Raw genomic sequence first — 18,313 nt, forward strand, 5'->3', positions numbered from 1 at the left:
TAAGTAGCATTTGAATAAGACACAAATACCCTTCAAGTGTTATTTAATTTTCTTTATCAACCATCTAAACGTTGACAAAAAATTAATAATCTCAAATCTTTGCCTTTTCCATTCAAGAAAGTTGGAGGTCACATTTGAGTGGGCATTCTGGTGACCCCAACTTTCTTGAATAGAAGAGGCAAGGATTTGAGACTGTTAATTTTTTGTCAATGTTTGGATGGTTGATAAAGAAAATTAGATGACACTCAAAGGGCATTTGTGTCATTTTCAAATACCACTTAATGGCTGGTTAACAACTAGTTAACAGTAGGTAATGGATTATCTTATTTTGAAAGTTCAAGTACTGAATTGTCACATTTTAAAGTTCAGAGACCAAAGTGGCACTAGGCCTAAAGTACAGGGTACTAATTGGGAATTTTCCCTTCAAATTATTTGTACAAAGTATGCATGGACAAAAAGGAAGATGATGTTCATTTTTCAAGAGAATTTATCGACTTATTTCTTGGATAAAGAGGCATACTTTCATGATCTAGTGTCAAGAATATTTGCTCAGTTGCACTTGCCATTTATACATTTATATCTCCATTCTACAACGATATAGTGATAAGATTTTCATGACTTGTATATGGATATAGCAAAGAAGCTTTGTTCTCTTTCATTACATAATGACAGTAATAGTTTCTCGAAGTATTTTTACATCAGATTCAGGGTTAACATAGGTCTAGGACTGAGAGGTTTGAGTTTAAGGAATTCGGCTACGTTCATTGCAAGCTCATGCTCACACTGTTCAAACAGCCTCTTGCAATCTTGCATTGAGAATATATTCCCATGAAATAAATCACATAAGTATGGAGATATTCCCAAAGCAAGGCTGTAAAAACTGTTCAAATAGGCATTACACTGATTGAAGCCGAACTCGAGTTTAACATATTTGTTGAAAGTACTATTTTTCTGATCAAATCTGAAGTTCATGATAATCAGATCAGAACCATATGGTTCTTTTTGTGATTATTCTATTTTTTGTATCGTTCTTCGTCAGTTTTCATTCATATTTTGTTTAATTTCTTTGGTGTCCTTGATCTCCCCTTCGTTAAACCTGTAAGTTTGATCTCCCTATTATAAATCTTTCTCCTCTTGTTTAATTTACTATTTTTCCATGAATAGTAAGTCGTGATTTTACTATAAATTGTACTTTTGGGAATTATTAAAATCAGTAATTTCATTTTTCTTAAAACAGTAATCATATATTATTCTTAAATTGCCTCAGTTTTAGAAGATCTTTAAGAATCTTTTAGAGTTTTTGGTGCCTCGGATGATGTTCTAGAGATTTTGCCCCAAAATCAAATGAAAGTCAGAGGTTTAGTCACTTACATAATTCTATAGGGGTAGGAAGTAATAGAGAGGCTTCTTGTGAAGCAAGGGGTAAGCATTCACCTCTTCTCCCTATCTATTTTATAATCAACTCATTTTTAGGATATTCCTACAATGTTTTCGGAAGTGATTTCCTGGTCTATTGGCTAATAATTGGTGGAGATATTATTCATTCTTGAATTACCTGGTTTCAGATGAGTTTTTGGAGAAATTGAAGGTTGGTAGGTCTCAAGAGAAGTCTTGAAAGTTTGCCCAAAAAAGAAAGAAAATTTCAAGAAAAACAAAGAAAGTTTTTGGTTCGATGTATTGGGTAGAATCTGCTGTGGCACATAGGTATTTCTAGTTTGCTTGAATCATTCTAGAATGGGTGGTTTGATTTTTGAAGCTTCCAGGACCTCTGGAATGTTTACAAGGACAGTCTTGTTTTGATTGCATGCCATTGGGAAGAACTTAGATGTCCAGTTGAGGTTTGGGGCGACATCGAATCTAACAATTACAATAAAGGGGAGTGATTCTTTGGTTTCAAATTAATTTGCTTCAGTTGAAAGTTGAAAACACTTGACGATTCATGTGGCTATATTGTTCAAGTGTTTCCAGTACCAACTACCAAGATTCTGTTTGCCTTCCATGTGTTTGATGAAATTTCTGAAAGGCTACGACTTTCTTCAGGAAAGTTAAATAGTGCTAGCTTAAGGGAGAGTGTTGAAAGTAGAAATAGATTATGTGTGCTGCCTTATTAGGTTTTGAGTCATTGCCCTATTTCTTTGTTCTTGTACATAAAATAATGCTAAAATCAATGAACCTATATCCCGTAATCTTAAGTCTAAGAAATAAGACATTTTAGCAAAACAAAGTAAAGAAACTGAGTCAACCCAAATCCAACCCAAGATCAAGTAAGGTAAACTCAACCCAGAAAAGTTAGGTTGGATTAGGGTTAGGGTTCAGGCTTCAACTCAGGTACACAATACTTTTCTAACATAGAAAGAACTTGAACCATGAGAGAACCTTAAGTAAACGCTCTAAATATACCTGATAGAGACTAACGAATCTCCTACATGATACCACAATAATAATTTTGAATTAGAATTACTCAAATTAGGTCCATAATGTGCACAGTCAGCCCATAATTCAGGGCATTCTAATCCAATTGCATGCTAGAAAAGCTTATCCCAAGAGAAACACATCAAGCAGAAAGCCCCAAAAGTGCACCATGGGCCCATAAACTGACTCAAGACCCTCAAACTATAGGGAATATTATGATGTGTCATTGATAAGTACAACAATCTTCCCACCAACCTCTAAAACTTTTTCACATCCTTCAAAGGTTCTCTATCACAACCACCCAATTTGTGATTCACATTAATAGGAGTATCAGATGCTTTGCACCTAGTTTGCTTGTGTCTTGCAAGAGATCCGGGATGTGCTTCCTTTGAGAAACAAAGATACCCTTTTAAGAACAGGCAACCTTGACTCCAATGAAATAGTGTATTGGTCCTAAATCTTTCACTTCAAATTGGATAGCTAAAAACTCCTTCAAATTCTATATCTCAGAGCTCTAGTCACCAATGGTGATAATGTCATCTAAATAAACTATCAACACTACAACCTTTCCCTAACCCCTCTTAACAAAGAGGGTATGATGAAACTAGAAATGCCTAAAACCAATTGTTGAACCACCATATGAAACATGCTAAACCAAGCTCTAGGACTAGGGGATTGTTTCAACCCATACAGTGACTTCTTCAGCCTACATACATTGTCTTCATTGCCTTTGGCATGGAAACTACACTTCTTCCAAGTCACCATTTAAGAAAGCATTTTTGATATCACATTGACGTAACTACTAATCAAAGTTAGCAACTAGAGACAGAAGGACATGAATGGAGTTCATCTTTGCTATCAAGGCAAAAGTCTCCACATAATCAATGACATATACTTGAGTATTGCCTTTTGCCACCAACCTTGCCTTTACCTTTCTACTGTCCCATCCGCCTTATGTTTTATTAAAAACACCCATTTACACCCTACTGTCTCTTTCCCTTTATGAAGGTCCACAAACTCTTAGATATTATTCTTATGAAGGGCATTAATTTCATCATTCATAGCATTAGTCCATTCAATACATCTCAAGGCCTCTATAACACTTTTGGGGATGGGGACGCTGTCAATGGTACACAAAAAGGAAAAATAAGAGGGAGAAACATGATTATAGGACACATAATAGATAATTAGGTGTTTAGTAGTGCATGACTTGACACCATTTCATTGAGCAATGGGGATATAAAGGTCATCTATGGTCATCAACAAAAATAGGAATAGAAGAATCAATAGGGATGAGAGTACCTGATTGAGGACTAACCTCCTGGGAGTCTGGTGGTTTCAGTTGCATAGTATCTAGGAGCTCCACATGTCAAGGCCTCTACAACACTTTTGGGCATGGGGATATTGTCAATGGTAGACAAGAAGGCATAATAAGAGGGAGAAACATGATCATAGGACACATATGGGTATTGGGGTGTTTAGTAGTGCATAACCTTACACCATTTCTTTGAGCAATAGGGATATAAAGGTCATCCACTGTCATCAATAGAAATTGGAATAGAAGAATCAACGAGGATAAGAGTACCTGTTTGAGGGCTTACCTTTGGGAGTTTGATGATTTTAGCTACACAAAATCTAGGAGCTCCACACCCTTAGAACTCTGATGATTTCTATAACTAATGCAAGAAAGCACAAAAAGATGTAGAATATGCGATGTAAGGAAGATGAACCTAATGAACTTTCTTCTCCTCTTCACAACTCTCCTCCTGAGGAGTAGGATAAAAGAGCTCAAACTTGAAAAAAGGAAACATCCACAAAAACATAGTGCTTATGAGTGATTGGGTCAAAGCACCTATTATCTTTCTGAGTAGAGGTATATACGAAAGAAAAATACAAGAAATAGACTTGGGGTTACTTACCATGATCCACTACAACACCATAAACAGGGCACACACCTCAAGGAAAAACTCCCTTATAGCAAGGTTGTCACAAAGAACCACTGATCTTGGTACTATGACCAAGAAAAAAAAACAAAAAACAAAGGAAAAGCTGTTAAGTCAATCTAATGAGGGTTTATTTTTTCTCTCACAGTTTGAAAAGAAAAAGCTCCAAGGAGAAAATAGCTCGATTTGAAGTGTTCTACCACCTAAATCAGTGCTTTGATACCATATTTTCACTTAGAACTAGTGATAGTTTGGAGAAGGGAGAGAGAAGAGAATAAGAGAAGAGAAGGGAGAGAGAAGAAAGAGGTGAAAGTTTGGAGAACCAAAAAACTTGGGCTATGTTATAGAAATCTAGGCATAAGTGAATCAATGAAGGAGATGGTAATATTCGTTTCTTTCATGATTTAGCAAATGGAAGAAGGAAAATTTTGTGGTCAAATTGGAGAGGGAAGTTGAGGTAATTACAAATTAGGACAAAATAGCTAGAACCTTTGTAAATCATTTCAAATCCATTTACATAAGGCCTTTGAATGAGAGTTACCTTTAGAAGAGTTAGAATGGCCAAGGTTGGGAGAGGAAAGAATAAGGTAGTTGGAAAGAACTTTTGAGGAAGATGAGATAAAAAAGGTAGTGTTATCAATGGATAGAATTAAGGCATCGGGCCCAAATGGTTTCACAATGGCTTTGCCAAGATTGTTTGGAGGAGTTGAAAAATAATTTATTTGAGGTTTTTCAAGAATTTACAAATACCTATGAGCTCGAGAATCAATGTCACTTTTTTAGCTTTAATCCCTAAGAAGCGTAATGTTGTTCACCCTAAGGATTTCAGGCCAATTAGTTTGGGGACTAACACTTACAAAGCATTAGCCAAGGTCCTATCAATTCCTATTATTACTCTATCTTGATTAATGGGGTAGTGAAGGATTTATTCCCAGCTAGTAGGGGTGCCATTTAGGGAGACCCTCTATTGCCCTTCCTTTTCATTTTAATAGCTGATGTGTTCACTAGATTGATTTCAAAGGCTAATAGGGAAGGTGTAATTAGAGGGTGGAGAAAAGGAAGACAAGAAGTCCTAGTTACCCATCTTCAATTTGTAGATGACCTACTTTTGTTTTGTGATGGTTTTGATGTTGAGAAGGTGAGAAACCTCAAGTTGTTGGTAACAAACTTTGAGAGAATCTCTAACTTACAAATCAATCTCGATATGAGCCAAGTAGTAGGTGTTAATTTGGAATTAAGAGAAGTTTAGACCATTGCAGAGTGTTCACAATGTTCCATTTCTACTTAGCCTTTGACCTACTTAGGGCTTCTATTGGGGGAAAATCCTAGAAAGAGTAGCTTTTGGTGTCCAATTATGGAGAAGTTTGAGAAGAGATTAGCAACTTGGAAGAAGAATAACATTTACTTGGGGGGTCAAATCACCTTGATTAGAGCCACACTTGCTAGCCTATTTGTCACTCTTTAGCATCCCACCTAGGGAAGCAAAGAAGTTGGAGAAGCTAATGAGAGATTTCCTTTGGGAATTGGAGTAGAGTAGGAAAGATCATCAAATCTGGTGGGAGGTGGTTTGTTGGAGAAAAGAAGAAGGGGATTTGTGCTTGGGGAACTTAATTCAAATGAATATAACTCTATTGTGGAAGTGGAATTGGAGGTGGCCACTAGAGAGAGAAAGGTTGTAGCATGAAGTGGTAAGAAGCATTCATGGTCGCTCAGAGACTGGGTGGGATGTGGGTGTATCTTGGCGGGCAACCTTGGTAACTTCTTGGAAGGCTATTCATAGTAGTTTCCCTCAATTTCTCAACTTGTCAGGTATGATGTTTGTGTTGGAAATACAGTTCTTTTTTGGGCTTTGGATTGGTGACTTACTATTGAATGACCTCTTCCCTTCTTTGTTCCCTATCTCTCAATACAAAAGAAAGGTTATTTCTTTTTTCTACTCCTCTTCGAAAAACCCCTTGGCACCAATAGTTTGCTTAGACCCCTTTGAACTAGATAAACGGGTTTGGTCACCTAAGACTAAAGGGTCTTTTTCTTGTGCTTTTTTTTAGGTCTCTTTTTCAGTTTCCCTCTCAATAGTTTTTTTCCTGCAAGGGAACTTTGGTGCAAGCCTATTTTCCCTAAGGTTTTGGCGTTTTGTTGGGATGTGTTTCATGGAAAACAAACACCTTGGTAATTTACAAAAGTGAAGACCCTTCCTTTGTGTCTCCCCTAACAGGTGCATCCTTTGTAGGCCCAATGGTGAAGATTTCTACCACTTACTAATTTCCTATTCTTTCACTACAGAGTTGTGGAATTCACTCTTTTTGTTGTTTGGACGCAGGTGGAACAAGCCAACTAAAGTAAGCATGCTTTTTTATCCTTCTACATTTTCCTCGTGCCAAAAGAGAGGAAAATTAATATGGTGGTGTGCAAGAGCAGCATTGAGCTGGACTATTTGGGAGGAGGGAAATGCTAGAGTGTTTCATGAGCATGAGAGAAATTTACAAGATCTAAAGGAATGCATCTTGAACAAGGAAATCCAGTGATTGAAATCCTTAGAACTATTCCTTCATTTCCCCTTTAATGACTTGTGGAGAAATTGGGATGTAATGGCAAGTAACTCTTCCCTAAAGGCTACAGCAAGTGTAAGATGGGAACCTCCTCCTACAGGGGCTTTGAAGCTGAACTTTGATGGAACTAATCATAGCAACCCGAGTCCATTTGGACCAGGAGGGGATATAAGGGGTGAGGACGAAAATGTAGTACTTCTTTTCTTAGGCCCCTTATGTATTGGGGACTCCACTAGGGCAGAGTTGTTAGTCACAATTCAAGGTGTACATCAATGTTTTAAAAGGCATGGGAGGTGTATGCCTAAAGGTGTGTGTCCAGGCTAAATGCTCCAAAAACACCCTAAGATGTATGCCAGAGGCGCTAGCACCTCTAAGGCATATGCCTTAGGTGCAAGAGGTGTATGCCTCATACACTTTTTTCATGAGGGAATGAAAGGAAAAGAAAAGAAAGGGAATAGAAAGAAAAAGAATGAAAGAGGAAAAAAAAAAGAGAAAAGGAAAGGGGAAAGAAAGTAGTCTACCCCTGGCCCCTTTGGCTAAGGGGCTTCGCCCCCTAAACCCCTACCCCTCTTTTCAATTAGTGCTATGCATTTTTATTCTTCTTAATATAAAATATTTTTATTAAAAATAAAGAAAAAATGAGATCCCTCCTTCCTCTTCTTCCTTCCAACTCCCCTCCTCTTAGTGATTGGATTGGTGGCGTGGGAAAGTATGGAATGGGGTGGGATGGGATGGGAAAGGGAAAATGGGTGGAAAATTTTCATGTTCTATTGTTTGGTTGCAAAGGGAAAATAGTGGGAAAACCAACCTAAGTAACAATTATAAATTAATTATTTAGTAGTATTTTTATTATTTTTTATATTATTATTTAATTATTAATTATTAATATATTAAAGAAATAATTTTGTAATTAATTAATATTGATAAATATCTAATTAATTAGTAATTAAGAATTAATATTTTACTAATATTTATTATGAAATAATTAATTATTTTATTTTATTATTAATTATTTCATTATTTTTATTAAATCATTAATTAGATTAATAATAAAATCCTTATTTATTTATTCATTAATTACTTAATTAATTAATTATTAACTATTTTCTATTAATTAATAGTTAGTTAACAACACCTTTTTATTATTTAGATATTAATTATTTAAAATCCATAATTATTTAATTATTAATTAATTAGTAAATATTAAATATTTTTTTGTTAATTCTTAATTAATTAATAATATTTTTATGATTTATTATTTTATTGTTAATTATTAATTTGATATTAATTAATATATTCATTTTATTAATTTATATTTTATTTTATGAATACTTATGACTTAATTAATAATTTTAATATTTTATTCTAAAAAATTATAATCATGAAATTATTTATTGATTATTATTTTTAATAATTTTTAATCTAAAATATTTATTATTTTTTAGTTAGATTATTTTATAATATATTATTAAATAATTAATAATTTATTTATGGGTCATGGATCATGGATTAACTCTTAAAAATACTACAAGGAAGGTGTTTTCTTTTTTGTTAAATAAGTTTCCCCTACATTCCCACTTGTTTCCCACCAAAATGGTGGAACTCCACATCCCAAGAATTGGGATCTATAATCCCACATTTTTCCCATCCCATCTCATGTCATTGCACAAACCAAACATGGGAAGGGGGAAATATTCTAAAATATTTCATATTTTCCCTTGTCATCCCACAAACCAAACAGAGCCTTAAGGAGGCTTATGCCTCTTACATTCTAAAATATGCCTCATGCATGGAATGCATTGCATCACGCCTCCGTGTTTTAAAACATTGGTGTACACTTTGCTATTTAATTAGATGTGGTACAACTATTAATTGAAGAAGATTCCAAAGTGGTAGTAGGTTGGTTACAGAATCCTAAGTCTGCAATGTGGTGTTATAACAATGAAGCCAGGAGGTTCAAATGACTAATAAGGGGTCTGATTGTAAGTGTACAATGGGTTGGGAGGTCAGCCAATTCTAGGCTGACTATCAAGAAAAGCAAGGGGTAGCCAAGGACCAGTTGTATCGGGCATAATTGTAGCTTGATTTTTGCCTTAGAGAGTATGCAGCTCACGCCTCTCAAAGTCTGCTTGTATCAGCTTTCACTTATTAAACTAAATTAATATAATGAATTACTTTACTTATCAAAAAAATAAAATAAAATAAAATTTACAATAACAACAGCAATATAAGTGCACACCCACAAGATAGAATTATTTGGACAGCAAATATTTTTTTATTTAATATTTGGACAGCAAATATAGAAAAAATTATTTGTGTCAAAAATCTAGAAGCCAAAATATTCTAAGACATCAAATTTTGTTAATGAACTAAGGCTATTGAAAAGCTCTAGGCTTTTGGTTTGACTAGCGTTTTACAGGAAGAAACTACTAGAACCTTGTTAAAGTGTATTTAAAAGAATTCTTAATTATCAACAAAAATGAAAAGAATTCTTATAACTATAAATATATTGAGAGGATAGACATGAATATGTTCCAGATTCCCTTCAAATTTAGTAAATGGTATCACTATTCATTATTTAAAATTTAAAAATTGCATTTATATTCTATACTTTATACTAGGGTTGGATACAAGTCGAGCATTTCACGAGCTATTCAAGCTTGGCTTGTGAAAAGCTCGATCAGTTGTCTAAATCGAGCTTCAAGCCAAGATCGAGCCCAATATATAGGCTCGTTTGCTAATTAAGTCGAGCTTGAGCCTAATGAAGCTCAATTCATGAGACTCACAAATCTAATCGAGTTTATATTATATATATATATAATATTCTTACATTTTATATTTATAAAAATAAATAATTTTATAATTCTTATTATTAATATGTAAAATAACAATTAATTTTTTAATTCTTAAGAAGTTTGGCTCAAACTCCATCCCTACTTTATGCTCTTTCTTCCAAATGTTCAACTTTCAACATTCCAGGACCCCAACATATACATATGAGAATCCTTTTATTTCTTGTTTGCAAGAAACAACTGAGACATTTATTTATCAAAAAAAAAAAACAAAAAAGAAAGAAAGAACTGAGACATTTCTTTCTACAGATAAACCCTTTTTGTATGATCAAGTTATATAGAGCCAATACCCTAGACAACAAAAGGAGATCATAGCTATATCTTTTATTGACATATGGTATTTTTGCCTTTTCTACTTTTCATACTAGTCCTACATATCCCAGAAGAAAAACCAAAATGTGTACATTTAAATCACTTACGTATTGAGTACAACAAGGAGAAAACTAGGATTTTACTTCCATTAAATGGGATCAAGGTAAAAATGTTTCAAATTCAATACCTTTGATATGTGAACTCCAAGGCTTCTGTGAACACCAGAACATTTGATACATATAAATACTCCAAGGTTTGAAGACCTGATATCCACAAGTTGAAACAAGGCACAAATAATGAATAAATTCACATAAACCTGCTCTCTAAAAGATAAAGGTTCATAATCCTTGATAGATAATCTTGATGTTGATCATTGGATGGATTACTATTATGATCCTCAATCGTGAGATATTGCACAAGTGCACCGAACAACTAACGGTTGATTAGTTGACTAATAAATATCCAACACATTACAATATAAAGCTACAAAAGTGGTTGAGAAGATAGACAAATGAATATATTTTGCTTATATAAGCATATGCATAAATACATGTATCTCTATAACTCTCTCTCTCTCTCTCTCTCTCTCTCTCTCTCTCTCTCTCTCTATCTATCTATATATATATATATATATATATATATATGTTGCACCTGAAAATTTTTTCTTCATATTAATTACTTAAATTTTAGATATACCATAGTTAAGATAGAAATTGAAAATTAACAAAAGCAACAACATGATTAAAAATAAACTTAAATGCTTATAGCAAATAACAATTATTATTATTATTATTATTATTATTATTAAATTTTGTATTCCATTTCTATCATAAACAAAAATAACTTTTATTTTAAAAATTATTTTTATTTAATATGATGAATATATAACATTAGAAATGTTCTCAAATGTTTTTGACAAAATTCTGTACATTTTCAATTTTTGTGTTCTATCATTTTTTTAAATATTTATTATTCAATTATGACAATATGAGTTTTTTTTGAAAATTTTGATCATTAACCCACCATCTAGATAAGAAAATAGCTTTTCTTTTGGATTAATTTTAAATTAGAGAAAATTATAGTCAGAGACGGTTGTACATTTAAAATTAGGCTATATGTTGGTCCAGAAACCAACAAAACACTGACAACCATCTCTACATTTCAAATTATAAAACCCCCTGCCATGTCATCAGAGGCTTATGTGGTTATTGCCAACATGGGACTCTTAATCCATGTTGGAAACAACAAAAAGTTTATACCAAAATTGCCCTTTAATGCTGGGTGATTAGAAAATAAAATAGGGTTTTTTAGTTTCTCTTTCTCGCCCTCTTTCTATCTCTCACAATCTCCCTTCCACTCTTTCACTCTCATAGTCATCTCTCTCTGCTCAACAACCGTGTGATTTGAAAATAAACAAAAATGGTTTTAGTTTCTATATTTACGTTCTCTCTATTAATTTCTCTCATTCTCTCTCTACCTATCGTTCTCCCTCAATCTCTCTCATTCTCTTTCTCAATCGATCTCTCTTTCTCCCTCAATTTCTATCATTCTCCCTCAAATTCTCTCCCACTCCCCCTCTTGTTCTTTTTTTATATTTTCTTACACACTTATATGGTATTAATCATACCATATAAAAAACATGAGATCAACTTGGTATGGTTCAAAAATCAATGCACCAATTTGATAAAAATTCACAAGAAACTCTTGGCTATGCAATTTACACAAGCTTGATAGAAATTTATAACTTGATTGTACAAATGGTTGGCCCCTTTCATTCTTTTATATGATTTGATTAATATTGTAAAAGTTTGTAAGAAAAAAAAATGAGAGAAAGACTAAGGAAGAATGATAGAGATTGAGGGAGGAGATATTAACCGAGAGGGAGTATGTATGGGAGAAGAATGAGAGAGATTGAGAGAGAAAGATAGAGAGAGTGAGAGAGAGAATGGGATAGAAACAAAGGTTTTGATTTGGCTATAGACCGAAGCTGAGAGAGTGAGAGAGACAAAGGGAGTAGGAGGTCGAGAGATGATTGTGATTATGAGAGAGATAAGGGAGGGAGATTGAGAGACAGAGGGAGCGGGAGAGAAATTGAAAACCTATTTACGGTATAGGCTTTTTATTGTGTCCAACATGAATTAAAAGTCCCATGTTGGAAACAACCACATAAGCCTCTGATGGCATGGCAGGGATTTTTATAATTTGAAATGTAGAGCTAGCTGTCAGAGTTTTGTTGGTTTCTGGGCCAAGCTGCAACCTAATTTTAAACGCACAATCAGATTTGACCATAATTTTTCCTTTAAATTATATATTTCATTTACATTATATAAATAATGTTTACTTATCACACTTAATTTTTATTTGTCTATGATGTCATTTGATCCAAACCACTAATCCATTACTTAAAAAGAAAAATAGTTTGATTTCTAGGTTGACATTAAATTTTGTATTACATTTCTATCATTGATAAAATTATTTCTTATGTATAATACTTATTTTTGTTCATTATAATGAATGCAAACTATTAGAGATATACCCAACATTTTATTTTTTTATAAACATATAACATTAAATATGTGCCCAAAATTTTCTCAATTTTTTTATTTTGTGTTCTTTGTATTTTCTATTTTTAAAAATTTTATTATTTGACTATGACATCATTTCATTTGTAGGTAGACTTTAAATTTGGCAATCCATTTTCATCAGTAATAAAAATACTTCTTACATTTCATACTTATTTATTTTAATCTTTTATTATTTCATTATGGCATTATTTATTAATCCATTTGACCCCAAATGGTGGAATTGCTTGCCCACCACCGGGAGGGAAGAAAATGGTTTTATTTTCAAATTACTTTTCAAAATATTTATTTTTATACTATTAAAATTAATATTGTGGATTTGATTACAAGAATTTAATGATGATAAAAATATATCTTAAGTATAAGATTTAATGAGAGAATAGGAAAATATTTTTATTTCCAATTGGTTTTAAATTTTACATTCCATTTCCATTATCAATAAAAAAAATCTTATTTATCATACTTATTATTGTTTAATATGTATGTTAAAAATGTTTCCATTTTGTTTTAATTTATAATTTTTTCATTTTATTTATTTTTTGTTTTATTATTGAATCGTGATAACATGGATTGACCCATTTGATCCAAAAATGGTTTAATTTCTTACCACCACCTAGATGAAAACACTACTTTTTTATGTAAATTTTAAAAGTACAAGTTTTTATATTATTGGAATTATTAATTTATTAAGTATGGATTTAATTAATAGAACTTAATAATGAGAAGAAATAAAAAATGATTTAAATATATGATTGAATGAACATGAATGCAAGTTAACAACTTAAATGTTGGATTTAATAAGAGGGAATTGAATGCATTGAATATCTAAAATTACCTCTTTTCAATTCATTTAATATCAAGAACCTATTACCCTATTTGCCTTATTTTTTATCAATAAATTTTAATATAGAGGGACAAATTTTGTCAATATATATATATTGAGGACAAATGAATATATTTGGTATGCATTCATATAGACATGCATATGTGTAGGCATGTAAAGACAGACAAACAACATGAAGCAAAAAGCACCAAGCAATAAGGAATATAAATTAAAAGGATAAAGGAATGGATGTAATTGACAATAAAAGCACCATAATACGAGGTAAACAACACTAATAATTCCATTTTCTTTGTCAAAGCTGCTTGGACATCTTAAGTAAGCACAAGCCTTTTCTTGCAAACAATCCATATCAAATACTTACACCCATTTAGGATCTGGAGTGCCACAATCTGCACATATCTTATTGCCTGGTTGGTTCATCAAATCCTCCAATCTTTCTAGTGGACCTGACATTTTAAAATACTGAAATTAAGACAAAATCATTAAGTCATATAATACAAGTAGTAGAGATAGAGGATCCATTAGTTAAGCTCTTCCCTTATGCAGCCTTATACCCTTTAGGGGTCTCAAATGGGGTGTCAATTTATTTTCATTAAATTTCTGTGTTTTAAGCTTGGAACAATGATTTTGTATTGTATTTCTTTTTTATGAATTGTTTTCTCTAACAACCCTTGAACTTTGCCAAAAAAAATAATAATAACACTTTAGATCCTAAAGAATTAAAAGGGCCATTTTTTTCCCACAAACTATGATGGAAATACCACTTTAAGGAAAAACAATGGATCCCTTAAACAAAGAAAAGTTAATTAAGCAAATTAAGCAAAAGGGACATTACTTATCCAGCACTACTCAAGTTTGAAAGGGCCACCTTAATAAAGTTAGTTAAGCAAATTATTTTAGGGTCTATGATGGTATGAGGTAAATTACACTAATTAAGATAATTAAGTAAATTAAGCCAATTAGACAAGGTTTTAAAAATTGACCCAAAAATGGAACCACTTTGACCACTAGTCTCTAAGTCAACAGTTTGATCGTTTGGTCCAAACAAATAAGCTCATGACATTTTGTAAAATATAAAATAAAAAATGACCTGAAAACCATTTCACCAGGTCAAACAGATCAGTAATTCAATCGTTCGGATCAATAGTTTGCGGACCAAGTCTTTGGAAAATTTTGGGCCAAGTATAATATGGAATTGAATGGTTGACTAGTTCATGGGCCAAATGGTTCGACTACCCAAGTTAACGATGATTTTAAAACCATGCAATTAAGTGAATTAATTAATCGATTAAGTAAATTAAGCTAATTAACTAAGTAAATTAAGTCAACTAAGTGGATGAACTATTTGATTAAGTCAATTAGGTAAATTAAGCTAAGTAAATAGAGTAATTAAATTAAATAAATTACACTAATTATGATAATTAAGTAAATTAAGCCAGATATGTAAATTAAACAACTGAATAGGGCAGTCCAATGCATAAGGCTCCCACCAATGCAAGGTCTAGGAGGGACAAATGTACATAGCCTTACTACTATACATATAGAGAGACTATTTCCAAGATTTGAACTCTGTCACTCAAATGCAATTGAATAAGCAAATTGAATTAAGTAGGGAAACAAAGTTAATTAAGTAAATTAAATAAACAAATCTAATCAATTAAATAAGTAAATTAAGGCAATTAAGTGAATTAACTGGTTTATTAAGTAAACTAACCTAAACAAATAGAGCAATTAAATTAAATAAACTACACTAATTAAGATAACTAAGTAAATTAAGTCAAGTAAATAGAGTAATTAAATAATCAAAGCTAATAAGTAAATTAAGTTAATGTTAATTAAGTAAATTATTATCGAGTTACTAAGATAATTAAGTTAATTAAGTAAGTTATTGTTAATTTACTATTAGTTAAGATAATTAAGTTAGTGTTTAAGTAATAATGCACTCTTAATCATTGTTAATTATTTACTTTTAAATTAATTATTGTTAATTTAGTTACTCTAGTAAAATCCTTGAAGTAATTTACTTCAAGGTTAATAAAATTAATTTTTTAATTAATAGATTTTTTAACATCTAAAGGGGCCTTTTCAAACTTTAGGGTCTAAAGTGGCCTGTAATTTCCCAATTTTTTTACTTAAGCAACACTACATAATTACCCTTTACTATTTTATTCATTGTCTAACTGATCTGTCAATGACGTCTCCAACGTCATCTATTTTTTGCCTTAAATTCGCTTTTCCATCATAGCTTGAGGGAAAAAAAATTCCCTTTTAATTCTGTAGGGTCTAAAGTGGCTATTTTCAAAGTTCAAGGGTTGTCAAAGCAAAAGATCTAAATTATTAAAGGTTTAGAGTGTCCTCCTATATACTCTTTTCCACGTTCATATTTCCTCTTCAGTCTTCTTTGATTCTGTTATACACTTCTATAATATCGTTTTCTTTTATCAGGACACTTCAAAACTAACAGTTCAAGCCACATTTATACTTGGGAACTCTTTAACATCCTGATGATGCTGTAAGCTCGCGTTTTCAGAAATCAGAAGTTTCATGAGAAGACAGAGAATAAGATATACTTTGACCTTCCAAGTTGCTGAAGTATCTTATCTTTGTGATATTTAATTATGGCCATGATCTCCCCATACTGTGATCTCTAAAGGATTATGTGTGCACATCTAAATGCTTGGCACCCATAAAATCAAGCTAACATTGCCTATTACTTATAAAAAGAACGGAGAAGTACGGATACACCCTATGCAGAATTCTGAATTCAAGCCCCCCCTCCCTACTATTAGCCCTTTCCCCTATAAACCACATCCTGTCCGTGAATTTGACATCAATTCATGTAGGTCAAGATGCATTTCCCCTATACTATGGGGCTATAAAATTATGATCTGGGCTATAGAAAAAGAAACGAATTTACATTTCAAACCTGATTATGGAATAGAGAAGTAGTTATCTGATGACCATATATAAGAAGTAATGTGGAAATTCATGCAGTAAACTGGTATCAGGATCAGGTTAAACTTTGGTGAAGGATTTGAAGAATATTTGATGTATACTATTATCATAATCCTTGTTGTATTGTATCATATTCATTTATTCATTTTAGTTTTCAGACCTATAAGGGCTTTCCTGCAATCGTATATAATATAATTCTTTGAGGGGTGGGGGTCGAACTATTTTGGACACCCGTTAATGTTTTATTCTCCCATTCTAGTACGACTAGGAAGACTATCATGGTATAAGATCAGGCCATATTCTCCAAATAGTGATTGAATATTTTATTCCAGTTTGAATTGGAGGCTGCTTCAATCAGTACAAACAAAAACCTATTTCTCTGGAAATTTGCAAGTCAGGTTGGTTTTTCATAGTTCAGCACCATCTAACTCATCAATCAAGTTGGTAGTCCATTCAGAATTGAAGGGTTTTGATCCTTTTCATAGTTCGAAAGGCCTGAAAGTTGCTATTTTTTGAAGATAAATAAAGAAAATTTTATTGCTAAAAAGAAGAAAATACATAATAACTAGGTGACAAGAATACAAGTGAAGCAAAACATAAACCACAAAAAACAAAACTTTCAGAAACAGCAAACAACAGACACCAGAACTCCTTTTATGAATTCAGAGAAGTCCAGAAATCAGCACCAAAGTCCTCTTTCTTCAGCCCATGAAACTCTGGAAGCAGAAGAACCCAACCAATAACTATCGAACTGATGACAGCCACCACCACTTCCATCCTTTTCTTTTTCTTCCTTAAAAATTCTTCTGTTTCTTTCCTTCTATATCTCCCAACAAACAATAAAGGGAATACAGGTCAATAAAATCTTAGTCTTAATACCCCCTTGGATTCTTGGACCACAACTAAAAATTTCAGTCGGATCTGACATAGAGCACCTATCCACCTTCAATAGCTTGAAAAAGCAGGACCAAACTGGAGTAGTAAAACTAGATTGAAGCAATAGGTGAATAACATCTTCCTCTCCAGCAAAACACAGCACACATCTACTTGGAAACCGATAACCTCTGATCTTTAAGTTGTCCCAAGTAAATATACAACCTCTAGCAATCAGCCAAGCAAAGGCTTCAGCCCCTGGTGGCACTGGTTTCCCCCAAACAACCCTAACTGGATCAGCCTCCACCTGATTTCTGATCAAAGCCGAATACATTGATTTGACTGTGAACTTCCCATCCTTGCACTCTTTCCATAATCTGATATCTGTAGTTCAGGGATTGATCTCCAAGGCCTGAAGCTTTGCCAACAACTCCAAACACTCCTCCACCTCCCAGTCGTAAAGAGGACTTCTAAAATTTGGATTCCAAACCATAGAACCATTAATTAATTTATAGCATTCTGAAATAGGAACTTCCTTATTACCCAGGTTCTATAATCTTGGGCATATTTCACAGAATTTATCGCCTTCCATCTTTCTAATGGCTCCCAAATCTCTTCCTCCTCAAAATCTCTCTCCAACCACTCCCTAACCCCTTCCTCTACTTTTTCTTTTGTAGTGTTGAAATATTCTTACTACTGTTCTGATTAAAATTACTTTAGAACTACTTCTTTGATTCATTTATGGGCTTCGGATTCACTCTTGTTCTCTTTTTGAAATGCAACTTTTGAATACCTTGCTATTTGGACTTGTTCCTTGGAGAATTTTTCTTCTTCAATCATTGGTACAGTTTCTCAGTGTGTAGGAAGATTCCAGATTCTTTTTTACTTGGAAAAATGTGATTTTGTCCAGTGGACTCAGCTCCATTACTATTACAGTGTTGACCTTTGAATTGTTTGTAAAAATGGCTAAAAAGATGGATGTTATTCTTGT

General features: G+C 32.8%; 1 protein-coding gene across 6 annotated transcripts in view; it reads right to left on the reverse strand.

The window, feature by feature from the left end:
- Positions 1–18,313, reverse strand: part of LOC148871972 (uncharacterized) — a 43,457-nt gene that overhangs the window by 21,949 nt on the left and 3,195 nt on the right. For all 6 annotated transcript variants that reach the window (XR_016108025.1, XR_016108026.1, XM_088973257.1 and 3 more), the window contains 2 exons: positions 13,856–13,940; positions 10,256–10,331 (listed from right to left, as the gene is read on the reverse strand). Coding sequence is in view for 4 of the 6 variants with exons in the window: in XM_088973257.1 (XP_088829383.1) it covers positions 10,256–10,331; positions 13,856–13,940 (161 nt within the window). In the remaining 2 variants the exon portion in view is untranslated. The remainder of the gene's footprint in view (positions 1–10,255; positions 10,332–13,855; positions 13,941–18,313) is intronic.

The sequence above is a fragment of the Nelumbo lutea genome, chromosome 2 (assembly GCF_056320005.1).
Source record: "Nelumbo lutea isolate HS-2025 chromosome 2, American lotus-T2T, whole genome shotgun sequence".
In the NCBI taxonomy this organism is placed as follows: domain Eukaryota; kingdom Viridiplantae; phylum Streptophyta; class Magnoliopsida; order Proteales; family Nelumbonaceae; genus Nelumbo; species Nelumbo lutea.